A 26,434-nucleotide genomic window follows, 5' to 3' on the forward strand; every position below is an offset into this window, starting at 1 on the left:
TTAGGATATCTTGATAAATTAACTACAGAATTGAATACACCCGTTAGAAATGTCGAGATTTCTTTTAATTCACTAGTATTATATTTTTCCACAGATCCGTTTTTTAATTGTATTGTCATATTAGCTTGAGATGTAAATGAACCTTTGATAGCTCTTGGACCATATACAGATGTAATCAAAGAAGTCTGATGTCTTGAAAGCTTTGGATCTATAACTTCAACTAAAGAGGAACCATTACAATTCTCAATAAGACCGGTATTGAAAGTAACTTGCTGTTCTAAATTCTTAGATTCTTTTGTCTCACTGACGTTTCTTTCACCTATACTAGGACTGAAAGCAATGGGCTTTGCATTTGGAGGACCTAATAGTCTTCTTCTATCTTGAACATTCATTATTCACCTTATTGTAATATGTTAGATTTTGAATTTCACAATAACCACCTAAACAATTGGATAGGGTTCGTAGCACACTTTTAATAATCTTGTTCCTAACAAAATCAGCAAAATCTTAGCATTAACTAAGTACTGAATAAAAATAAAGATGCACCTCATCATCTTCTTAAGGCTTTAAAATCATATTTCATTAGATATTTCTAAGATATTGAAAAATTTCATATCGAAATTAAAGAACAATATCTATCTGAATGGCTATTCGTTAATGATGATGAATATATGATTACATATATATATGCACTTTACGTAAAGATGATTATTAAGTAAAATATATTTTAACTAATGCATTGGAGGAATAATCAAATTCTCTTCCTTCTATTATTCTTTTGATCTATAAGTTTGACATGTATCTTGTTTATTTGCTCTGAATTGATTGAAATCACTCTTCTGTATCAAACATAGGAGGCTCACTTTCCAATTCCTTTAAACGAGATTGTTCTAATTCTTGCTTATCTGGTAAAACTTCTATTTGTTCATTTGGAGTATACACTGGTACTGGATTATTTGCTTCAAATTGTTCAGACGATGTCAACCATGAATTTAAGGCCCCGTCGTTCGAGCTTTGGACTAATCTTTCACTTGATTCACTACTAGTTGTTTCTTCTATTTGAATTTGAGGAACTTGTAAATTTTGTTGTACTTCATTTGGTGATGATTGAATGCTTATAGGTAATTGTTCTTCAGTTTCTGTTAAAATACTACCTATTACTGTTTCAATAGACATACCGGCTACATTTCTTGATCTCTTCAAACGCTCGATATTGACCAAATCATGATACAAGATATTTGACTCAATTTCAGTATTGTCAACATAGGTATCATTACTTACTAATTTTGATAAGGTCTGCTGAACGTTCTGTAAATTTTCTGGCATTCTAGATGTCAAAAAATCTGCAGATTGCGATCCATCTATTGGACGACCAATTATTCTATTAGATTCTGTGAAAACAACATTCTTCTTTGATAAATTGACTAAAACCTCGATATAATATTGAAAAGTAAAAAAGTTAGGTAATGCAACAAATGTAGAGAACGCATCTAATGGAACCTTTAGATATACAGTTATTGATGCTTCATGAGTTTTTGGATCAATATAAAGAGGGGACACACTTTGACAGATATCTTTTCTAAACGTTTCAATAGGATCATCTTTGTTAACGCCATTAACTCTACATATTCTTACTAATGTAGTAATGATACCAGCAGGATGGCCATATTCTTTATAGTGCTTGATATTTACTTTTATTGGGATCAATTCACCGATATGATAACCTGAATTTGGCATTGAAACTGAAATTTTAACTGTTTTTGTTCCCACAATTGTATCGTTCCCATTTTGTTTTGATGAATTTGAAGAACTAGAATTGGTTGAAGTTTTTGTTAGCTTTGACATGAACGAGGATGAACCATCTTCTATCGATTTTGCTTGTCTTGAAGCTGATGGTGTAATATTAGCAGTAGCAGACTGTAATACTACCGTTTTAGTTCTTTCGGAACGATATGGAGCTACATCTAATGGAACTACAACTGATAGCTTAGAGTCACAATTTGATAGCAATTTAATATTACCATTCTCATCTAATACTTCAACGAATGATTTTAAATAATAAGAGATTGCGCCTCTTTCGAAATTTATTGAACTGAAAATATTCTTACCAGAAGGAATTTTTAGTTTAAATGGGAATCTATGCTCACCTTTGGTTAGACCGTTATAAATTCTATTATTTAATGGATCATCAACAGAAACATCTGAATCCTTTAATTTAACAAGGTCTCTGCCATATATATAAGAATTTTTTTCAAATAAAACTTCAGAATTTTTTGATCTTGATGTAGTTGTAATTATGTTTTTAATTTTAATTTCACTAGATAATGATAGTTTAATTGAAACATTTGGAATTTCTTTTGAAAGCTGTAAAACAATTTTACCAGACACGATTTCATTTGGCTTCCATATTTTATGTGGCTCATCCAATATAAAATAAAATTGCCGTATAGCATTTCCTAAATTATTTGTCGAAGTGTTATTGCTAACTGAAATGGATGAATTGGCGGAGGTACCATTTGAATTTTCTAAAATATTACTAATATCGTTGTTCATGCAATTTCCCTTCTTCTTGCCAGACATGAAGGGCACATCTTTCTTCCAAGCCTTTAGGAAAGACATGCTATTATGCAGATACATGGTTTAAATAAGCAATTTTTACAAATAAAAACACTAATTATAATAAATATAATAATGAAATAAAATGAATATATCTAATTTAATATAGTATCTTTATTAAATTGTTATTTCTAATTCCAAAAGTATCGGTTAGGCTAAGCTTTAATTTCGAAACTTGTTATCAATTAATTTTTCTTAACAAAAATTCCTTTCTTTTTTTCTTGATTTTTTGGTCACTGTTGCCTAAGCTTCTAAGCTTTGAACAGAAAACTTTACTATTAATAAAGGTAGATGAGCAAAGTGATCTATAAGGATTAGTTTATTCCAATGTGCTATGACTTCTTCCTTTTGTTTAGTAAGAAAGGTATCAATATATACAATATTGTTAGCTTTGATACAGCTGGGATGTAACCAATATAACAGTCTTAATTATCTAAGAAGTACAGAGATACATTTATATATATATATAATTATTAGTAAAATTCAAGGTTTTGAATGAAGTATAAATATTGAGAATATGCAAAAATATAGCCATACCTACATTGGAAAAGGTGGGAGTTTCGTTCATCCAAACATGAAGAATTTTGGTGTCTACAATTGTTTCACTAGATTGCATTCATTATAATGTCAACATGTGTGTGTGTATCTGGTAATGTTTAGGAAAAAAAAATAACATTAAAATTATATTACGTACGTACGAGCCAAGAGTTTGATACAGACGGAACATGGCAAATTTGATGCAATAAGTGAAAAACTGTTACCACAAATGAAGAGGGAACAAGTTTAACAAGAACAAGAGCATGAACATGAACGTAAACGTAGCTGATTAGTTTAAACTAATGATAAAAGTAAAAGTAAACTCAGAACGAATGATGATATCTAAAATCCCCATATACATATGAAGGTGAACAGAGAGGGAGAAACACACATACGTACAGAAAGGGCCAAGTTTCTATTCTTTATTACTTTCCTAACAGGAAACTATCCCTATTACCAGTATCTGTAGAAAAAGCCAAGTAGAAAAAAGTGCTTGGCTACAATAATTATTATGACAAGCAAAATAACATCATCGTGTAAATTCAGTACTACTGAACAATTCAAGAAATTAAGCAGATAAAGTAATCTAGAACGGGTATGAAAATGTAAATATATTTATATATAGATATGGAATATTGGAAGTTGATGCAGATATAGATAAATCTTGCAGTTAGAGGTCTCTTTTTCCTTACGGATATTATTCCAAGTGATAAAATATTTTATTCTTGGAAGTTGACCTGAGAGATAGTCTGACAACTTCAGTGACAAACAATGATGAAAGCGTAAGAAAGGATAAGAAATTCAATCCGAACAAGACTGAAAAAAAAAATTGGTGTTCGTTGTATGGATATAGTATTGAACTGAATTGAAAAATTTATCCTTCTTTTTTATAATGTGCGTTTTTACAAATTCTAAAGAGCCCAATAAAAAGCCCTACCTAAGATTGGATATATATTCTTGCGAGAAATGAACCATTTTACTTTTTACTTTTATCTCGATCGAATTAAAGCATGGATACATTATTCACAAACTACACCACCCTCAAAAAAATTAGAATTTAATAGTGTCCCAGTCCCATCCATTCATTGATTACTCTTGTGTTGCTATGAGGTATATATTGATTTCTAATTGACCCTATCTTAAGCTTGGTAACAAGAAAGAAAGGCAAACAGCAAACCTACGCTATTTTGCTTGTAAATTTTGTAATCAGAATAAATACCGAAGATAGTAACCAAATACATTTTGAGTACCACAAATGTTCTCTTTCTCATGATCTTTCTCAATGACTAAAGTATAACCTGGAATTACTTTCATCTCTTTCTACCCTTGCGTTTACCTTTTACATCACTGCTAATAAAAGCCAAAGAGAAATGTATTTATAAAATATGTAATAAGAACTGGTTAACCATTGTACAAGTTCGCTTGTGTGTATTCTTTATACTACAAACCACTTATAACTCAGTGAAATGGTATGTATGGCACTACTATATAATTACTTTCATCGATAAAATTGACCTTCTTTCCGGCTTCAAGAGAGGAAATAAATAGAGGTTTACAGAGAGAGGCCATACGTGTAAAACGTTAACCATCTGAAACGAATGAAAACGCTGCTCCGTATTTTCTTGGCCAAATTGGGTGACAGATAGGTAGAGAGATGTAGAAAACCCATTCGGAAGTATTAATCACTTCACCGTCTCTTTTTATTTTTTGCCATTACTTCTTCTATACAGTTAAACTCTTGGAAAAATAACGATACATAATAGATTTTTCTTTTTTGGTTCTATCATCTCTCTCTGGACATATTTAATTACAACTGTAATAGATATTTTATATTTATTGAAAGTTCCGAATACAGAGAGAACAAATGTAGAATGGTGAACTAGCCAAGAGATAGAGTAGGTAAAACAAAAAAGCTCTTGTCAGTGTGAAGCCTACGGATAAAAACAGATGAGAAATTGAACTGCTGGGACTAGAATTAAAAATTGAATTCACCTTGAAAAGAAAAATAACATATTTACTGAAAAGTTGTAGAAACCGGAAGACCTCTAACTCTCTTCCTTTATGTCTCTATTTAAGTTTACAGTTGAGTAGGTTAAAAAGAGGTCAGGATTTGGTGGTGCCAAGACCACGCATGAAAAATAAAGACTTTAAGGCAATTTAATGTAACAACAACTCTTTTATGTGTTTTATTTACGATTTTTTATTTTTAAATTGTGTTTCTGGTTCGAGGTTTTCAATTTTCTGGTTTGATTATATCTTATATTTTAGTGTTTCTTAGTTCATTATTTTGCTTTATAAAAGTCTGGTGTTAATGTTTTTCCGTAGTATCTAAAATATGTACTTGACTTCCTATTAAACATACGGTGTATATTATTGTCAAGATTAAATCTCTTGTACTATGTATAGAACAAGTGCTATGTTTTCTCTTTTAAGTTGGTATGGACCCTTTCTATTAAGGTCAGCTAAGCGATTTTTGATGTGTTCTTTCTGTTAGAAATCGTATGATTAACTTCTTAATGATGTAGATATCATTATTGTAAATTTTCTTTTGTAGGTAGTAAATATAGAACTTATTTTATCTAGTCAATTTGCAATTTCAATTGCTTGGGGATATTATTGAATGACGTTTGATATATGGAATTTTTTGCCAAACATGGGGGTATAAATTTAATTTAATGACGTACGTATGGAATAGATTCACAAAAGCCGACGAGCTCAATATAAAATCCAGATCTGTTTTTAAGTGACTTTATAAAAATCATAAAAACACCAGATATAATCAAAATATTCTATAAGATTTCAAATGGAATACAAATAATAACTATATTTTAATGTACATACAAGTTCTAAAAACGGTTCTGTAAATATTCTATATCTTCATATATGAGATTAATCGAAGGTCTTCTTTTGGCCAGAGAAAGAAGCAGTGTTTCTTTGTCTACCTAATGGAGCAGTGTTGGCACCAGAACCGGATGGTCTGAAACCACCTCTACCACCTCTGTTACCACCTCTGCCACCTCTGTCACCTCTAAAGCCACCTCTGTCACCTCTAAAGCCACCTCTGTCACCTCTGCCACCTCTAAAGCCACCTCTGTCACCTCTGCCACCTCTGTCACCACCATTGTTTGGCTTTGGAGTGGAGAAATCTAATCTGACTGGTCTGTTGTCAATGTATTCACCTTGTAAAGCATCTAAAGCACTTTGAGCATCATTAACGTTACCGTATTGAACGTAACCGAAACCCTTTGGTTGTTCAGTTTCAGGATGAGTTGGTAAACGGACAGAAATAATTTCACCGTGTTTGCTAAACAATTCATAAATTTGATCTCTGTCAGCATTGAAAGATAGGTTACCCAAGAATAAGGTGTCAGATGGTTGAGATGGAACATCACCGAACTTCTTAGCACGATCACCACCGTTACCACCAGCTGGTTTACTAGTAGACATATCACAGTTAATTTCTCTACCATCAATTTGCTTACCGTGCATTTCCTTAACAGCTCTTTCAGCAGCACTCTTGCTGGAGAAGTCAACGTAACCGTAACCACGAGATCTGTCAGTACCTCTTTCATAGATAACTCTAGCACCAATGACATCACCGATATGTTCAAATTCATTCTTTAACCATTCATCATCAACAGACCAAGATAATCTACCGACGAAAATAGTAGCAGTTTCACCATCGTTAGAATCTTCAGTCTTAGATTTCTTAGATTCTTTTTCAGATTCTTCAGATTCTTCAGATTCTTCAGATTCTTCCAATTTACGTTTCTTGGAGTCCTTAGCTTCTTCTTTTTCTTCTTCATCAGAGGATGATTCGTCAGAAGAGGATTCATCAGAAGAGGATTCATCAGAAGAGGAAGATGATTTCTTCTTTTTTTCTTCTTCTTCAGATTCAGAAGATGAAGATGAAGAGTCAGATGAAGATTCTTCCTTCTTTTCTTCCTTCTTTACTTCCTTCTTTTCTTCCTTCTTTTCATCTTCAGATTCATCAGATGAAGAATCAGATTCAGAAGATGAAGAGGATGAAGAAGACTTGTCTTCATCTTCAGATTCAGATTCAGAAGAAGAGGATGAAGAGGAAGAAGATTCTTCGGCGGATGAAGAAGAAGAGGAGGAAGAAGAAGAAGAAGAAGAAGATTCTTCCTTCTTAGTCAATTTCAAATCTTTCTTGGATTCTTTTTTAGTAGTAGACTTAGCCATCTTGTTATTGAATGTCCTATTTGTGTAGTTTTATTGATCAATGTTAATGAACTATTACAATCCAACTACTCATACTTTAAAACTAGTGGTTCATTTATATTAAGTAGAAAAATTTCTGCGATGAGCTTGATTGAAAAAAAATTTTTCATGAACTAACCAAGTAAAAAAAAGTAAAACCATATCATCGATCACGAAGAGATGCACTTGTAGCGAAAGAACCGATCTGGATCAAAACTGCGTTCACGTCAGTAATTAGAAGAATGTATACTAATGACATCCATTATAAAAAATGGATTAATGTCGATAGTTTTAAGTTTTCATCATATCGGAAACATTTTAAAAATTATTCATAATCATTATTATTTATTTTAAATTATTTAATTATATAGTATCTGTTTATAAGAGACCGACAGAGATATAAAAATGTCTCGAAGTATATAGAAATGCATATTTGATGATATTATAATTGAGGATAATAATCAACGGAAGAACTGAAATTTTATAATTGAGTAGCTTACTTATATCCACCTATAATAATGCAATTAATGGTAAGATCAAGAATGCAAATTTGGAGGAAATTATATTACCAGAACCTTCATAAATTGCAACAGAATGACTTGGAACAGATGTAGTAGATGATTCACTTTGAATGGCAAAAGAATGAGTAGTGGATGTGGTACCGCTGCTTAAAGTAACTACATGGACTTCAGTAGTTGGGTGCAAATTGGTACTCGAAACTACTACAGTTGACGTATTTTCACTGTTAGTTGTATGAACTTGAATGTTTGTTGTGGATACAGTATTGACATTGACAGAAGAAACTACATTTGTGGAATCAATATGATTGGTTATCCATTTACTAACTAAATTGGTATTGGTATCTGTTGTGGTGGTGCCAGTAGTTTTCATTCTAGTAGATGTTGTAGAAACAAGATTTGTGGAAGTAGTAAAAATTGTATTTATGGATTCCGTTGATATGGTATTTGTAATCACAGTAGAAGAGACAACTTCTTTGGTAACTGTAGTTGGGATATTAGTTGTTGATCCAGTCATTGAGGTAACAACGGTTGTATCGATAACAGTTAGAGGGATAGTAGTAGTTTCATATTCAGTAATAGTTGCATTGAATTTTTCAGTTTCAACACATTTTCCATTATTAGTTATAGTAATGGTTTTTTCAATGACGTTAGTATTGTTCAATTGAACTGTGTGGGTAGTGGCAAGTGTGACAATACTTGTGTTTACAATGTTAGAAGTCAATGTAATAACAGATGTTTCTGTTGCATAAGCGGTTAAAGAAATCATTTCATCGTTAATTTTTACTTCAGAATTCATTTTGGTAACTAATTCAGTTTCAGTAACTGTGACAACCGAAGTTTGGATAGCTTCACTCTTGATGAGTTCAGTTGATGTATAAATTACAGTTGAGGTTACAACATTAGTGCTTTTAACTGTGTTAACAAATACTGAGGTATCTTGAACATTAGTATGAACAGTTTCTGTCTCAGTGATGGTAAAAGCAACAGTTGAGTGGGAAATATCAGTAGTAGTGATGGTGATAGTTTCCGGAATAGTTGAATGAACAGTTGCAGTTGCAGTTTCAGTTATGGTAATTGTGTCTGGAATAGTTGGATATACAGTGTTTGTTACTTTATTTGTTTCGGTTGTTTGGACAGTTTGTGTAGCGCTGATGGTGACAGAAGCAGTTTGAGTTACGGTATTTGTGACAGCAATAGTATTATAGACAGTAACGAAATTGGTACAAATTTCATCATTTTTAGCAGGTGTAGGAGTTTGATTGGTTGTTGTAGTAGTTGAACAATCTGGGCATACACCTGAAGTGACAACGACAGTACGTTGAATTGTTGTAGTATCTACAGAAAATACCTTTATTATAAAAGTGAAGAAAAGAGCCAAATTTAATAGTTTCATATTCAATTGTGTATGAGTATACTTGAACTAATGTTTTGTTTTTTGTTATATCTTTGTTTTTAGAATATTTTATTGAAGACTGAAATTGGTAATCACATTAATATTACATCTGTTTATATATTGTTATGAAGATGATTAGACATTGTAAAAAAATTTTAAAATTCAATATATTCATTAAACCTCATCGATAAACTGTAGATTTAAATTTCATATCTTTTTCAAGTTGAAACAGAACAATTAATATCAGATCAACTTGCACTCGATTATATGATAAGAGTCGTAAAAACAAATTTTTATCGTTCGTAACTTCTATCTAATAGATGCAATATTTTCTCAAATGATTAACAGTTGATTAACCCCATAACATACACCTCTCATACTCAAAATTTAAAGTAAAACAATAATTGTACTAATAAATCCTTCAAGATGTCAATTTATTGTAGGTTTTCTGTCGTTTCAGAATTTGTCTCGTTTTACATTTTTATCGAATATAACAATGTAAATTTCCAAAAAAGGAAATTACATGTTTCGAACTTGTACTGATGAATTTTAGGTACCATGTAATATACCATGGTAACCAGTTGGCAATAAATGATTCAATGTAACCAGGTACCAAAAATTGAGTTATTAACTATATATATCGAAGTATAAGTAATGAAACTTGTTTATAACATATTTCGATACTTTTCGCGACGGTTTCGTATGTTTTTGTTATTTGCTTACTGTTTTTCACTTATATAAATGAAAAGTGATAAACACGATAATGAGATGACCAAAGAACCTCAAAAGTGGATAGTGATGCGAAATAACCGTTAGAGGCCAAAAATACAACAGATTTCAAAACCCTAAACCATATTAAAAATATATTATAATTACTCTTATTCTTAAATAAATTTTATAATACTTATTATTTTATTATTATTATTATTATTTTATTATTATTTTAGAGAATTACATAAAAAATACTTATTCATGTTAATTGTTTTTTAATTTTAATAATTACTGTATTGTGTACTGCTGTAGCTTCTTGTTTAAATCAGCATGTTGAAGATATCCACTGGTAGCAGGGAAACCATCCAAAGTACAATCTAAATAAGAACTTCGTCTATGAACAGGTATCACCACTTTTCTTAATGGATCCACTGAAGTATGGTTATTATGTTGATTATTATTATTATTATTATTATTGATGTCTTTTGAGAGATTTTCACTTGGAGAATAGGAATAGTTCTGATTATTAGTACTTATTGGGGTTTCATTATAATTATTTGGGTTATTACTTTGATTATGAAGTCCTGGGAAAGATCCGCGTTTCTTATATAAAGCCATGTTTGAAGCATGAGTATTGATTGGTAAAGGTTCGTCTAATTGGTGTGTTGTTAAATTTTCAAGTAATAAACTTGACCTTTTGGATCTAGGAAGAGAAGGTTCATATAATGAAGAATTACTGGATATTGAGTAACTATCAAAAACAGATGTATTTCTACTTTGTGGAGGACTTGGTATTGAAGTATAAGAACCTTCTCTACGGTCACGGAATGATTGAAGTTCTTGCTTTAGATATGAATTTTCTAATTTTAATTCATTAATTTCTCTTAATAATCTAACAACCATTGATTCTTGTTCTCTTTCCATCTCATTTATTAACCTCTCACAGGTATCATTATTGCTCACTTGTTGAGTTGAGTATCTTCTTGTAAATTGTTCAGTCATTTTGTATGTGAATGTCGATGCTTTAAAATTTGTCTTGTAGTAGAAAATACTACTATGTAACAAAATATAGTATGTAAATATATATGAATGTTTGATTCATTTATATTGAGATATATATAAAAAAATAAAGAAACATGAAAACAATATCAAGGAACGAAATATCATTTTCTAATCAGAAAGCCTCATATTTATATATATTAATTTTTTTTTTACTATCAAGAACATATATTCGTAAAATAATCAAATAATCAAATAATCATTTCATGCAAAATTGATGACCAAGCGTAGATTTCTTAATCTGTCTAGAACAGTAAAAGGCTAGATCGATGTATTCATAGACCTTAATTCATGCTAATTTCAACAGGTACCTGCACACACTCCTTCGATTAAGAAATGCAAAAATATAATACCGTGAATAGCCAAGAAATTATTTGTTGTACATTTGTTTCCCTACAAAAATAAAGGGCGTGTATTAGTTTGGTGTGGCTTAACTTTAAGAATATGTGGGTTATGCAGATAAAAGCAAACTTTAGTTAACCTCAAATCGAAATAACTAAGTTAACATCTGAGAAAATCAACGATAACACAATAGGAATAATAAGCTTTAGCAATACAAAAGTATCGCTAAAAGCATTTTTGATTTCATGATTACTAAAAAGGTACTCTTCCCTTAGTTAATTGGAACAAAAACAAGACTGAAAAAAATAAAAAAGGTCTAAATAATAAAGGGAAAAGTTGGAAAATGTGGGCTAGGCTATTCTCATTATCCAATTTCGAAAACTTATTTGCAGTAAAAATTATCTCGTTAAATTATTTAGAGGACTGCTTACTGATTGTTGATGCTATGTGTCAATAATTTTACTCATCGAACAATCTGTCATTCAACAGCTCTTCCTCAATGTTTCTTACTAATCAAAAGAATATTAAAGATGAGTCTAACCCCATAACTTAACTTAACGAACCTCCTTCACATACACGAACATGTTGTGGATTATCTATCTATCAATCGCAGTTATCTCTCTCTGAGTTAACAGTTTCTTCTTCTTCCTATCCTTTCAAAACTGCACATTATACAGATATATCTTTGAAGGGATGGGAGACGGGGGTAAAGGAAAAAGGAAAATGGGAGATGAGGTGGCACGGACAATACAGTACAACACAGCCTTACATCAATAAAGAACGAGACAAGATATGTGTGAAAGGGGCATAGTTTGAAAGAGGAATTATCACTAGTCTGTATTTATTTATTCTTATTGTCATTGCCAACTACCTCATCAAATGAGAATAAAAAATATATTCAAGATACACCTTACTCATCTTGTAAGAAGTATATCGTGGTTTGAAGGGGAGATGGGGGGGTAGGAGATTATCTTTGAATAAAAGTTGAGAGTAGGATTAATGCTAAGGATTAAAGTGAAAAAATTGTAAAGAATAAGAAATTAAGAATTAGCAATTGAGGAATATATGTTTAAAATGTCTTGTTTTTTGTTATGTCTGATGATCTGATACGGCAGATAAGCAATTTCAATTTAAAATTTACCCTTTAAATTTTGGTTTGATGTGTCTCAAAAATTGTAGACCTATTTTTACACATATTGGTTTATCTTGCAGGTTTACCGGAGGGAAGGGAGAGAGATAGTTTCTTTGTTATTTACTAGGATGTGGCTGACCACTATTAGCCTCGTGATTTGATTTGAGTTCAGTCATTAGATAGGATTCAGGACCAGTTATTATTTTAATGACTAATATTTATTTGGCTTTATTTGTCTTATATCGTGCTAACCCTGGTCGTTTAACTTCGTAGTCAAGGAATATTTCCTCCAGCTATTTATCATTGTTATGTAATTCTAGATGTTTTTGTTTTTTTATTTCCACTTGCTACATAGTTGAAAACTGTATGGGTGTATATGTCAGGAGATCTTCTGCCTATCTCAAATCAATTGAATAGATATTTTATCAGGAAACGTTTTATGCTCTATAGACAAATTTTAGATCCCTTTCATTACTAATTACTGAATCCTTCTATGATTCATTCATTCATTCATTACTGTAATTTACAGGGTTATGCTATTATTTTGGGTGTAGCTGGTTTGCCAACTTACTCCTAATTATATGTACACATTTCTATATATTAAGATTGTCCCTTCGCAAAAGCTTAATAATATAATAGATATATAATTAAATTTTAAATTTGGGAGCGAAGACCTAGCGTTGAAGCTAGTAGAAGGAATTCTTTCATAGATTTAACAACATTCTTGAAGTTGCGGTTATGTGGAATGTCAATGGCAATATTGTCCTGCTGAAATGTCCTGCTGAAATGTCCCGCACGGATATGTTGCAACTCTTGAACGTTATCCATTAAATCAAAAATATATTACAAAAAACATTTAATGTGGTCCATATTGAATTTAACTGTCACTAGCGGTACTTAGTTTTCACATAATTTTGATTGATAATGAGATAAATTCATTCAGCCGTGAGGCTGTTTCTTTTTTGTCTATATTCGGTATAGCTGAGGTTAGAAGTTATCTCAATGACACATCTATTAAGAAATTTTCAAATGGAGTGTTATGAGCAGAAGGAAATTCATCTAAAGTATGAGATTGGGAAGCATTCAAAGAATTCATTAAACTATCAACGGTTGGCTTGGTAGAGAAAACGTAATTCATCGATGCGAATTTGTCCGCAATTTGTTGTTGATGATTATCCATTAAATTTGTATTAACGCAAACGATAAGCGGTTTATTTAAACGTAAAGAATCTAAAATCGAACCTGTGCCAGCATGAGAAATTACTAGATCAGCATTTTGTTTAATTACACTTTGAATGTCTGATAAAAAATCAAAACCATAGATGTTTAAAGTTTTATTGCTATTGTTATCTTTAAAATTAGCAAAACATTGAATATCATTTAAATCCAATGAATTTAATTTTTGATCAAAACTAACATTGCCTAAATTTTTCAATAATTTAGTAAATTGATCGTTATAACCTTTACCAAATTGTACTATTAAATTATTAAAACCATTTAAAATCAAACAATTGATAAATTCAAGTGTGATCAAACTTTCAACTAATTGTGGGAAAGGTACAGTAGCACCACAAGTAACAAACAAAGTCTTTGAGGATACCATGATCAATGCAAACTTTATTAGGGATAAACACAGACTCACACAAATGGTAGTTGTTATATGAATTGACACAACTATTAGAAACCTAATGGTAAACTTGGGATCAGGTATAAGTATGTATGTAGGTGTGCATTCTATTCTACTGATAATTTAATCCTTAATGTTAAATATTGTATCAATGGAAAAAGAGAGATAATATCCGTCAACTATGAGATTTAAAACTTACATTAAAACACGTGACTTCAACCAACAAAAAAAGAAACGACAAAAAGGAAAAATGCAGCCAGGTTGACAATGTGGATAATTTTACGGTTCAAACTTAAATAGAGAGTGATAGTCTAACTGTGTTTGTGTCCAGGTAATTGACCCATGTTAGTAAATATGAAGTATAATACTAGAAACGTACATTAACACAAGGTTTAACCACTTGTCCTTTCATATCCTCCTACTGGAGTTTACTAGATTCCATTTTGTTCATCTCATCTCATCTCATCGCATCTCTGCTCATCTCATGCGTCCCTTTCTCTCTATCGTTAGTCCTCCCGATCCGAACGAATCCCACATTCCAACTATCGTTTCGTACGCCATACAGTAACAACTACAATCCATTCAAACAAAAAAAAATCAATACCAAATGTATATCACTGTCCACGAATAGAGAATGTTATCGCTACCAAACCCTCCAATATCGAAAGTGAAGACAAAAAAATTTTTTTTGTCAGTTTTTTTTCGTTTTTCGTTTTTCGCTTTTTTTCGAAATGTTTTTTCAAAAAAAAAAAAAGCTGAAAATTTTTCTATTGCGTCCATTCCAATGATAGCTGGCTAGCTTACTTTGGTCTTCTTTTATGGCATCGAACTGTATGAGATGATAATAATTTTGAACAAGCAAAGTAGAAACAGGTGGACAGACAAGAGTGAAAGAAAATAGATGAGAGAGAAGAAGAACAAGAACAAGAACAAGGGCAAGAATAAAGAACATTTACAAGAACAGCTAAAGAGATATTAAAAATTAATTCAAAATTTTAAATTTTTTTTTTTTTTAGCTTGTTCATCGAATACAGTTTCTGAATGATTTTATTATTATCTATGTGTTGATTGCATTATATTGTACAATATTACACTATATTATATTATTCCATACTATACTAATACTATATTAAATTGGTTTTTTAATTAAGCTAAATAATATTGTATTAATTGAATTTCAATTTGAACTTTAACAGTTGTCCTCTTCTAAAATATAATATAGTGAAATTAAACACTATTAATTTATTTTTTTAAATTATATTATTATTCCTTGTCTCTCTGGAAACTTAATTATTTTAGTTTCTATTACTTTTAAAATTTCATTCAGTGATTATAAAGTTCAAAAATTAAATTTTTTTTTTTATTGAAAAATTATTTTATCTTTAAAGAAAAAAAATATATTACATCATCACTAGAAGAGAGATAATAAAAATTTAATTCTGTTTCAATTATAGATTCTAACAGAAACTTTATAAAGTACAAGTAGATATATTTGAAGAACAAAAAAAATTTTTTTTTTTCTTCCTTATCTTCGTTTCTATACAAGGTTTCAATTACTATATTTGAATTAGAATCTTAATTAACAATACTGTACCATTCTGTATTGTTATATATTATAGTTCTATAATCAAGAAAAGTGATACTACTAATTCAAAGAACTTTGTTTTAAAGATATCATGACTGAAGAACAGCAGCAACAACAGCAGCAACCGACAAACGTCGAAGGCCAACAACAAAATTCAGTTGACTCTACAAAACATCAGAATAATGTAAAACATTACAATAATGGAAGTAGATACAATAATGGTGGCAAGTATAACAATGGTAATGGCAAAAACTACAATAAATTTTATAGAAATGGTATGCCTCCAAATGTTGCACCAGGTGCTCAATGGCAAGGTTACTATCCTGGTCAGCCAATGTACTATGCTCCACCATTACAAAAGCAACAACAGCAACAACAGCAACATTCAAATGAAATCCCTGCTCCTTCTTCGCCGACTAAAAAAATTGAAATCACTACAAAAACTGGTCAACATTTGGATTTAGAAACTTTACGTCAAGAACATCAACATAAAGATATAACTAAAAAGGATGAAGAACCATCTGAACAAGTTCCAAAGGAAACTGCTTCCTCTGAAGATGATGATTCTGAAAAGGTCTCTGAAGCTGAAAAGACAAGAAGATTATTCTTAGAACAAATCAGATTGAGAAAATTGGCATTGGAAAAGAAAAAGCAAGAAGAAGAAGATGCTCAAAATCCTTCTACACCTGCCGCTGCCGCCACTTCTGATGAATCTGAATCTCAAGAAAAACCATTAACCTTCACTGAAAAGTTAAAATTAAAAAAATTACAAGCTGAACAAGCTGCTACTTCTACCTCCGAAGAATCGCAATCTACTGAAGAAACTAATGAAGCTCAAGAAAACACAGAAGAAGAAAAGCCAAAGGAAGAAGTCTCTAATGAAACTGAAGCTGAAACTGAAACTGAACCGGAAACTAATGAAGCATCTGCTGAAGTTAGCGGCTCTTCAGAAGAACAACCAGCCAAGGTCGATGATGAATCAGATACTAGAATGAAGATGACTGATTTCTTAGCAATCTTAGAGAAATCAAAACCTATTGAAGACATCTACTCATTCTCTTATCCTGCTCCAATCGTAGGTCCAGATGCTAAATACAAGAAGCAAACTGTTAAATATACCTATGGACCAGCTTTCTTATTGCAGTTTAAGGAACAAGTCAATATTAAACCAGATACTGAATGGGCTTCTACCACTACCGCTAAGATCGTTATCCCACCTGGTATGGCCAGGTCCAACAAACCTAAGGATGGTAAATTCGGCATGGGTAGTCGTATGAACAGTTCTCGTGACTTTAGCAAGAACGGCTCTATGAGAAGCATGGATGGCAGATCCAACTCTAGAACTTCATCCAAGAGAAGATCAAGAAGAGGTGATGATAGAAGATCTAACAGATCTTACACTTCAAGAAAGGATCGTGAAGAAGAAAGACAATCCGAAAGGATGGAAGAAAAACCTAAGGAAGAAGTTGCTCCATTAGTTCCAAGTGCTAACAGATGGGTTCCAAAATCTAGATTAAAGAAAACCGAAAAGAAATTTGCTCCAGACGGTGTTACAGAATTATTAGAAAAGGCTGAAGCTCAAAGTAAGATGAAGTCATTGTTGAACAAACTGACTTTAGAAAAATTCGATACAATTTCTTCTGAAATTCTGGCTATTGCTAATCAATCTAAATGGGAAACCAATGGTGAAACTTTGAATATCGTTATTGAAGAATTGTTCCGTAAGGCTTGTGACGAACCTCACTGGTCTTCAATGTATGCTCAATTATGTGGTAAATTAGTAAAGGACTTAGATGCAGAAATTAAGGATGAAACTAATGAAGGTAAGATTGGTCCAAAATTAGTTTTGCATTATTTATTCGTCAGATGTCATACTGAATTTGAAAAAGGTTGGACTGACAAATTACCAACAAACGAAGATGGTACTCCATTAGAAGTCGAAATGATGTCCGAAGAGTATTATCAAGCTGCAACTGCTAAGAGAAGAGGTTTAGGTTTAGTTCGTTTCATTGGTTTCTTATACCGTTTGAACTTATTAACTGGTAAAATGATGTTTGAATGTTTCCGTAGATTAATGAAGGACTTGAATGATAATCCATCTGAAGATGTCTTAGAATCTGTTATTGAACTGTTGACTACTGTTGGTGAACGTTTTGAAACTGACAGTATCACTGCAGGTTCATCTACCTTAGACGGTTCTGTATTATTAGACAGTTTATTCCAATTGATACAACATGTTATCGATGGTGGTAGTGTTATCAGCAGAATTAAATTTAAATTGATCGAAATACAAGAATTAAGAGAAAAGAACTGGGATAGCTTAAAGAAAGATGAAGGTCCTAAGACTATTTCTCAAATTCACGAAGAGGAAAGACAACGTCAATTGAAGGAAATGAGCAAGAATTCTAGATCCAGCTCTAAGCGTAATATGAGCGGTATGGGTACAAGAAACTCTTCAAGAAGAGATTTACCTTCTGTTTCAAAAGACAATTTCATCACCACTAGATCTATGTCTGGTAGACACTCTCAAAGAACTCCAACAAAAGAAGAACCAAAGCAACCACAAATGGCTGCATCAAACATGTTCAGTGCATTGATGGGATCTGATGATGAGGACGAATAATCGAAGTAATTTAAATTTACTGTTATGCATTAAATCAAGTTTCATAAATACTTCGGGATTTGATTTCTAATTCTTACGTTTCACATTTAATCTACATTTTTTTTTATTTTAATATCTGTCCACAGGACGTTTCAATTTGTACGATTTTAATAGATAAGTGGATAATTTGTATAGTATTTCACCTTAATTTAATTTCAGTGAAGAATTCTTTAGTTCAATAAGTTTGTAATATCAAATCGTTTATGCGATATCTTTATAGATTGGTATAGTATATATAAATATTTAATCTATAATTTCCTTCTCAATTGATAAGTTCCTCATTTTTTGTTCTTGAGCTATACGCTGTTTTGCTAATCCTTCTCTCATTTTCCTTTCTCTACGTTCTTCCTTTGTTTCAACTTTTGAACTTTCGGATTTTGGAACTTCAATAATTTCAACTCTAATTCTATCATATAATTCTTGCATTTTCCTACTATTTTCCTCAAATTTACTTAACGTTAATCTGTCTAAGAGCAGGATATAATCTTTCGGTACAAATAATTTTAAATCATTTGTATTTTCATCAATGTAACCAATTGGTACATCCAATTTTATATTAATTCGGATAGCAACCAAATTATTAGATCCGATACCACTTTCTCTAAATCCACATGCCATAGCGACATTGTATAATTTTGAAGCCATCTCAAAATCTCTACATTTAACATGTAAAATGAACGGTTCATATTTATATAGGATAAATCTATTGCCGCCATCTAAGTGGTTTGTAGAATCATCAATATTGGTCTCTACAAAGTTGATTCCCTCTTTGCTAATTGTTTCCAGCCATCCAATTACATTGTTATTATCATGAGAAACAAATAACCATTTACCACCTTCTCCTTTACCTCCTACCTTCTGAAGACCATTGTGCATTTTGGATCCCTCTGCAAACACACTTATCCTGCCCGAACAAGAAGATGTAGTGACCATATCATCATGTGAATTAATCAAGTGCATAATTGGAAGACATAACTCGTCGATTGTACCTTTAGGAGATAAATCAGGTTGCAATGAATTGATTTCATCTAAAATGGCTTTCTTTTTTTGATTAAAAGCATTGTTATGTTGTGACATTCTTAATTGTAGCTCAACTGTCTTTTGTCCAATCGTTAGTTTTAATATACTGTTTCCTAGTATTTAAATATTTTCTATCTTCACATATCTTTTCATCTTATCTCATCTCATCTCATTTTTTGATTAAAATTTTGAATTTTTTCAATTTGTTCGATATTTGATATCTGCCAACTATAAGGTAACCTCGAAAAACCGAAAAATTAAACTAACTTCGAAAAGTTGAACTAGAAGAATAAATAAAATGGTACTATTTTAGTTCAGATTGATTACAAAAGAGAGTTGTTCGACACTAAAAAGAGCTAACGATATTGTTAGTAATGGAGGTCCCAAGTTCTGAATTGGATAGTAAAGCCATGATCCTTTTGATGGGTCTTAGAAAGTATGTTATTAATATAATACCCTATTTTGATTTAATAAATATCATAAATTACTTAGATAATTTAGTGAAAGAGTAATGGAAATATATACTAACAAAAGATTATCAATATATTTTAATTGAATTTGGTTTAGAGGTGGTAAATCATCAATTTGCAAAGTAGTTTTCCATAACATGCAACCTTTGGATACGTTGTATTTAGAATCAACTTCGAATCCAACTGTAGAACATTTTTCAACGCTAATAGATTTAGCTGTAATGGAATTACCTGGTCAACTAAATTATTTTGAACCTAATTATGACTCGGAAAGGTTATTCAAAAGTGTGGGCGCTTTGGTTTATGTCATTGATTCTCAAGATGAATATATGAGTGCTATAACAAATTTAGCGATGATTATGGAATATGCATACAAGGTCAATCCAACTATTAACATAGAAGTTTTAATACATAAAGTTGATGGTCTCAGTGAAGAGTTTAAAGTTGACGCACAACGTGATATTATGAGGAGAACTGGTGAAGAATTACTAGAATTGGGTTTAGATGGTGCTCAGGTATCGTTTTATTTAACATCAATTTTTGATCATTCGATTTATGAAGCATTTTCAAGAATTGTGCAGAAATTAATACCAGAATTATCCTTCTTAGAGAATATGTTAGATAACTTAACTCAGCATTCGAAGATTGAAAAGGCATTTTTATTTGATATAAATTCCAAGATATATGTGTCGACTGATTCAAATCCGGTTGATATACAAGTTTACGAAATATGTGCAGAATTTGTTGATATATCAATTGATTTATACGATTTATATAAGCCGTCAGACTCGAACAAAAAAAAAGGTATAAAAGGTCCTAGTTCTCATCGTCCACAGGAATTAAAAAATGTTTCACAATTAGAAAATGGAACAATCATATATTTAAGACAAATGATCCGTGGATTAGCACTGGTGGCAATCATTAGACCAGATGATATGGATATGGAAAGCTGTCTAACTGTGGCGGATTATAATGTGGATATATATAAAAAATCTCTAGAAGAGATTTGGAAAAATTCCAAGGTCATACTCCCAAATCCAAATATTCAAACTTTTAATAATCAGGAGTAAAATGAAAAATAATAATGATGATGTTTAGATAATAATGCATGCATTAAGAATAAATATATATCTCATTAATAAATTCTAATTTTGATATTCTAAAATTTACAGTACAATCCTAATTGTATATAGTTTTACTTCATTAGCGTATATGCAAAATTGGCTGTCGCAAAAAAATACAAAAAAGAAGAAACAAAGCACTCACGGTGGGGGTCGAACCCACAATCTTCTGATTAGAAGTCAGACGCGTTGCCATTACGCCACGCGAGCTTAATTTCTTGAAATATTTTGAATTACTATTTTAGGTAGTAGGTAAGTTTGGTAACTATGGTGTATTGATTCAGCGTTAGTACAAAGTGACAAGATTAAGATAAAAGGATTTACCTTACATGTGAATATTGCAATGACGCTAATAAATGGCTAACGCGACATATATAAAGGACGGAGTTCCTGAAGTATAAGGTACACACTTCTTGCTATTAAAAGAGAGACAGAGATCTTTATATATATTAATAATACTGTATAGTTATTATAATAGTTTATAACCTCATAGAGCTTATATCTAATCAACTTAAGTATTCACTTCTACGGCTTGGATCCCTAGAAATATACTTAATACTTTATTCCTAATATTCCGGATCAAACAATACAATGGTTACCCGTCAAAAGAAACAATGAAAGTCATTAACGACGAGTAAGTTGATTTACAAAAGGCAACATTTAGTAAGGACCATCTACATAAAAGTTGTTAGTTTGTAATATGTACCTACAATTATAGTAAATAGTTTAAAAGGAGACAAACTTAATAATACCCAATTGAACGAGGGTCGCAACAGAGTACAACAGAGAACAGAAGACAAAAAAGAACCATTACAGTGCAAAACAGGAATAGCGTCAGATAATTATTTAGCAACACTACTAGGAAAAAATGAATAAACTGTATAGAACCATCGTAACCTTAATATTTAGCGCGGCTATTGCAAGAGCTGTTGAGATCTTAGATTTCACAGATTTTGGAAACGGGAAGTGTGAATTCGCAATTGATGAACCGCCCAGTAAATATTATTTGCCTGACGGAACGTCAGATTTGTCGGCTAAATGGTGGAATGTCACTCTAGATTTCATGAAGCACATCAACTTGACGAACATTGACATGAGTCAGACTGTAATGGGTCGCGTACAACAGTATGCTCAACTTCTAGACCCTAACACTTCAATTGATGAGATAGTCATAAGACCAGTAAATAAGCCTGACAAACGTGTAGACATAAGACCAGACGTCTGCGGGGCATTTTCCAATTCTATTCGCATGAGTATATGTGGCTACTCGGAAGGATTTAAGTCAGCAAGGTCTTCTTGCTACAACGAGAAGGAAGGCAAGTGCTGTATATCCTGGGCTAGCCTCGTACACTTAAATTTATTGATTTACAGGTCGACTTGGGAGAAATGCAACTGGCAGTGTTTTGAAACAGAGAACGAGGAGATTTGCAAGAGACGGACAAGGGCTGTCCCAAAAACTGGACTAGTAGACGTGTGTTACTTCAACAAACCTGAGGGTTGCACCTGAATTAGCGGCAGCAGGGCGGGTATATATCTCTCTGTGAATATTCATTAGCAAAACATTTGGCACAAGAAATGGAAACAAACAACCGAGACGGCCATCGGCCCATAAATTATGAAGAAGGGGAGGACGTCTTAATACATGGAAAAGCCTATTATGCAGGAAGAAAATGTTGGCGAGTAATACCATTATACGAAGGACCGTTCAAAATAGTAAAGAAGATTAAATGAAGCGGCGTTTGAACCAGATCTATCAAGAACTATGAAAGCACGTAGATCCATTAACAAGTATTGGGTTCTAGGAATAAAAACTAAGAACCCAAGAATAAACCAAAATTGCCGCCAAGGACGCCCTCGGAGTTAGAGCAAATCATTAGAGAGATAAATACAATTCATAGGGTACTCCAAAAAGACGAGTGAATTTTATTGTACGCTCAATGACCTAGACCCACAGTTACAAGTTAAAGTACTTGAAGAGGCTATTAAGGAAAGTACTAGCTCCCGAAGAGTATAAACGAATTATCAAAACAGATATAAGAGAAGAAAACAAAAAGTAAGAAATATCTGATGAACGGAGGTCTGACCCTTAGGGGAGGAGACGGATGTCAGTTAGTGATGCCAATAATTGATAAGATGAGTAACTATGGTCACCATTCAGAACAATACACGACATGCCATCGATTAACAAGACAACATATAAAAAAGGCCGTCTACGTGAGAGTTGTTAATTGAAATATGTGGATACAACTATAGAGATGGTTTAAAATAAGACAAGCTTAATAGTATTCAATTGAGCAAAGATCACTTGGCGAAGTATATACTTATTGACTATATAACATAATTTCAAGAATATTTGTTTGTTAAGTAATTCTATTTCGAGAGGTTTTCTATTTTGAATCAAAGCACTAAATATTCACATATCATACTGATTGATTTTTAGTGATAGCTTCAACCTCGGACATTATTTTGTATCTTAACTCTAATTATAAAATCTTAATTTTCAACCGAACTATTATACTATTCTAATTGGAATAAATTGAACAGTTCTCCTATAAAATATTTGATTTATATATTACAATATGCTAAACACCTTCATTAATTAAATTTCAAAACTTTTAAGTAAACTGATAATGGTTGATTACATGAAATAGAAATAAATAAATAAATAAATAATTTGAAGAATAAATAACATAAACTGGCATATAGTGAATATGAGTTAATAATTAAAGAGATTTTCCCACTAATGTGTCACCTCATTTAATTTTGTTGCATATCATGCTTTATCTTGTTCAAAGCAGAACCGGACTTGAACCATTCAATTTGTTCTTTGTTGAAAGTGTGGGTCAATTCACAGTCCCAAGCTTCACCGTTCTTTGGATGAACTCTCATGGTCAAAGTCTTACCTGGAGCAAATTCTGTCAAGCCTAAGATATCAATTCTGTCATCTGGGTTAATCTTGTCATAGTCAGCTGTGTTCTTGAAGTTCAATGGCAACAAACCTTGTTTCTTCAAGTTAGTTTCGTGAATACGAGCAAATGACTTGGTAATGATAGCGAAACCACCCAAGAATCTTGGTTCCAAAGCGGCATGTTCACGAGAAGAACCTTCACCAAAGTTTTCATCACCAATAACAACCCATTTAACACCGTGGTCTCTTAAGTAACCAGCAGTGTCTGGAACACCACCGAATTCACCAGTCAAACAGTTCTTAACAGAGTTAGCCTTTTTGTTTTCAGCATTAATGGCACCGATCATATAGTTGTTAGAGATGTTTTGCAAGTGACCTCTGTATTTCAACCATGGACCAGCCATTGAAATATGATCGGTAGTAGTCTTACCGACGGCCTTGATTAAGATTGGCATATCCAAAGCATCTTTACCATTCCAAGCTTCAAATGGCTTCAAGACTTGTAAACGGTCAGAGCTTGGAGAAATTTGAACTTGAACGCTAGCACGGTCAGTTGGTGGAGCTTGGTAAGTGTTGTTACCTGGGTCATAACCTCTAGATGGCAAACCTTCACCAGTTGGTGGTTTCAACATGAATTCATTACCATCCTTGTCCTTTAACTTATCGGTTAATGGGTTGAATCTCAAATCACCTGCAATGGCAAAAGCAGTGACAATATCTGGAGAAGCAACAAAGGAGTGAGTTTCTGGGTTACCATCGTTTCTGGAGGTGAAGTTTCTGTTGAAAGAAGAGACAATAGTGTTCTTATCACCCTTCTTGATATCCTTACGGTCCCATTGACCGATACATGGACCACAAGCGTTAGCCAAGACAACACCGCCAAAATCTTGGAAGGTCTTCAATTGACCATCACGTTCGATAGTGGCTCTAATTTGTTCGGAACCTGGAGTAACAGTGTAGATGGACTTAGCCTTCAAACCATGAGCTTCAGCATCTTTAACAATGGAAGCAGCACGAGACATATCTTCGTAGGAAGAGTTGGTACAAGAACCGATCAAACCGACCTTAACTTCTAATGGCCAGTTGTTCTTGACAGCAACATCCTTCATCTTGGAGATTGGAGTGGCCAAATCTGGAGTGAATGGACCGTTAACGTATGGTTCCAAAGTATTCAAATCAATTTCAATGACTTCATCATATTCAGCGCCTTCATCAGCAGATAATAAATCGGACTTGTATAATTCGGCAAATTGGGCGATTTGGTTACGTCCAGTAGCATCCAAGTATTCGATCATTGACTTGTTGAATGGGAAGACAGAGGTAGTAGCACCAATTTCAGCACCCATGTTACAGATGGTACCCATACCGGTAGCAGAGAAAGTGTCGATACCGTCACCGAAATATTCTACGATCTTACCGGTACCACCTTTTACGGTGGTGATACCAGCCAATTTCAAGATGATATCCTTTGGAGAAGTCCAACCGTTCATCTTACCGGTCAATTTAACACCCAAAATCTTTGGAGCTTTCAATTCCCATGGCAAGTTAGACATGACATCGACGGCATCAGCACCACCGACACCGATAGCCAATTGACCCAAACCACCAGCGTTTGGAGTGTGAGAATCGGTACCGATGATCAAAGCACCTGGATAAGCGTAGTTTTCCAAGACGATTTGATGGATAATACCGGAACCTGGTTTCCAGAAACCCATGTTATATTTAGCGGTAGCAGAAGATAAGAAATCGTAAACTTCTTTGTTTAGACTAATTGCTCTTTCCAAATCTTTTTCACCACCTACTTGAGCTTGAATCAAATGGTCACAATGGACAGTGACTGGTCTTGCTACTTCTGGGATACCAGCAGACATGAATTGTAAGATGGCCATTTGAGCAGTAGCATCTTGACAGGCGACACGATCTGGTCTTAATTTCAAGTAAGAGGTACCTCTTACGATTTCTTGAGTATGTGGTTCATCTAGATGACCGTATAGGATTTTTTCTGCGTAAGTTAGTGGTCTGTTCAACCTATCTCTTACGGTATTGACATTTTCTAGATTTTGTTTATAGTTTATGAAAGAGTGAGACTCTAGTAAATTTTGATTTACTTTTGAATCTCTAGTTAGAGAGACAGAAGCCAAATTACGAACATTCAACTGTTTTTTCAAAACAGTGGTACGAGCGGACAACATTGTTCGTTAGTGAATAAAATAAAACTCGGTTATTATATTTGTTTCAACGTGATCCAATATTATTTACCAACAGAGTATTGAAAATTCCAAATATTCAGAAGAGGATGAAGATAAAAATAAAGACAAAAACGAAAAGATAAGACAAGACAAGACAGAAAAGTAAAACCAGAAGATCCCTTATAATATATATGTGTGAAATAAAAGCTAAAATTCAAAATCCAATTGAAATTGATAAAAACCTTCAACAAATTAAAATTTAGTCCACCTTATAAACTAAAAAAAATAAAAATAAAAATAAAAATAAAAAAAAGGTAATA

The 26,434-nt window shown here is 32.5% G+C and overlaps 11 protein-coding genes and 1 non-coding gene across 12 annotated transcripts; 3 read left to right on the plus strand and 9 right to left on the minus strand.

The window, feature by feature from the left end:
• MTR3 (exosome non-catalytic core subunit MTR3) lies at positions 1–392 on the minus strand (the record flags this gene model as incomplete). The annotated part of the gene is made up of 1 exon (XM_001643979.1): positions 1–392. A coding segment is annotated over one exon (392 nt), but the record flags the coding sequence as incomplete, so codon positions are not given.
• Positions 393–831: 439 nt separating this feature from the next.
• Positions 832–2,637, minus strand: RIM8 (Rim8p; the record flags this gene model as incomplete). Its single annotated transcript, XM_001643980.1, has 1 exon — positions 832–2,637. The coding sequence occupies one exon, from the start codon at positions 2,635–2,637 to the stop codon at positions 832–834; it is 1,806 nt and encodes a 601-aa protein (XP_001644030.1).
• A 3,405-nt stretch (positions 2,638–6,042) lies between these two features.
• On the minus strand, positions 6,043–7,356 carry NSR1 (Nsr1p; the record flags this gene model as incomplete). The annotated part of the gene is made up of 1 exon (XM_001643981.1): positions 6,043–7,356. One exon carries the CDS (start codon positions 7,354–7,356, stop codon positions 6,043–6,045), a length of 1,314 nt encoding a protein of 437 aa, XP_001644031.1.
• Positions 7,357–7,884: 528 nt separating this feature from the next.
• Kpol_1026p22 (uncharacterized protein) lies at positions 7,885–9,288 on the minus strand (the record flags this gene model as incomplete). The annotated part of the gene is made up of 1 exon (XM_001643982.1): positions 7,885–9,288. One exon carries the CDS (start codon positions 9,286–9,288, stop codon positions 7,885–7,887), a length of 1,404 nt encoding a protein of 467 aa, XP_001644032.1.
• Positions 9,289–10,287: 999 nt separating this feature from the next.
• RTS3 (Rts3p) lies at positions 10,288–11,001 on the minus strand (the record flags this gene model as incomplete). The annotated part of the gene is made up of 1 exon (XM_001643983.1): positions 10,288–11,001. One exon carries the CDS (start codon positions 10,999–11,001, stop codon positions 10,288–10,290), a length of 714 nt encoding a protein of 237 aa, XP_001644033.1.
• Positions 11,002–13,526: 2,525 nt separating this feature from the next.
• ALG13 (N-acetylglucosaminyldiphosphodolichol N-acetylglucosaminyltransferase catalytic subunit ALG13) lies at positions 13,527–14,135 on the minus strand (the record flags this gene model as incomplete). The annotated part of the gene is made up of 1 exon (XM_001643984.1): positions 13,527–14,135. One exon carries the CDS (start codon positions 14,133–14,135, stop codon positions 13,527–13,529), a length of 609 nt encoding a protein of 202 aa, XP_001644034.1.
• A 1,700-nt stretch (positions 14,136–15,835) lies between these two features.
• TIF4631 (translation initiation factor eIF4G) lies at positions 15,836–18,367 on the plus strand (the record flags this gene model as incomplete). The annotated part of the gene is made up of 1 exon (XM_001643985.1): positions 15,836–18,367. One exon carries the CDS (start codon positions 15,836–15,838, stop codon positions 18,365–18,367), a length of 2,532 nt encoding a protein of 843 aa, XP_001644035.1.
• A 282-nt stretch (positions 18,368–18,649) lies between these two features.
• Positions 18,650–19,483, minus strand: TYW3 (tRNA methyltransferase TYW3; the record flags this gene model as incomplete). Its single annotated transcript, XM_001643986.1, has 1 exon — positions 18,650–19,483. The coding sequence occupies one exon, from the start codon at positions 19,481–19,483 to the stop codon at positions 18,650–18,652; it is 834 nt and encodes a 277-aa protein (XP_001644036.1).
• Positions 19,484–19,800: 317 nt separating this feature from the next.
• GTR2 (Gtr2p) lies at positions 19,801–20,966 on the plus strand (the record flags this gene model as incomplete). The annotated part of the gene is made up of 2 exons (XM_001643987.1): positions 19,801–19,862; positions 19,994–20,966. The coding sequence occupies 2 exons, from the start codon at positions 19,801–19,803 to the stop codon at positions 20,964–20,966; spliced, it is 1,035 nt and encodes a 344-aa protein (XP_001644037.1).
• A 189-nt stretch (positions 20,967–21,155) lies between these two features.
• Kpol_1026trna2 lies at positions 21,156–21,227 on the minus strand. Its single transcript has one exon. It is a non-coding gene; the product is annotated as a tRNA-Arg (tRNA).
• Positions 21,228–21,885: 658 nt separating this feature from the next.
• Kpol_1026p28 (uncharacterized protein) lies at positions 21,886–22,524 on the plus strand (the record flags this gene model as incomplete). Its single annotated transcript, XM_001643988.1, has 1 exon — positions 21,886–22,524. The coding sequence occupies one exon, from the start codon at positions 21,886–21,888 to the stop codon at positions 22,522–22,524; it is 639 nt and encodes a 212-aa protein (XP_001644038.1).
• Positions 22,525–23,774: 1,250 nt separating this feature from the next.
• ACO1 (aconitate hydratase ACO1) lies at positions 23,775–26,117 on the minus strand (the record flags this gene model as incomplete). The annotated part of the gene is made up of 1 exon (XM_001643989.1): positions 23,775–26,117. One exon carries the CDS (start codon positions 26,115–26,117, stop codon positions 23,775–23,777), a length of 2,343 nt encoding a protein of 780 aa, XP_001644039.1.
• Between the last annotated feature and the right edge of the window lie 317 nt (positions 26,118–26,434).

Source organism: Vanderwaltozyma polyspora, genomic scaffold (genome assembly GCF_000150035.1).
Source record: "Vanderwaltozyma polyspora DSM 70294 KpolScaffold1026 genomic scaffold, whole genome shotgun sequence".
NCBI classification, from domain to species: Eukaryota; Fungi; Ascomycota; class Saccharomycetes; order Saccharomycetales; family Saccharomycetaceae; genus Vanderwaltozyma; species Vanderwaltozyma polyspora.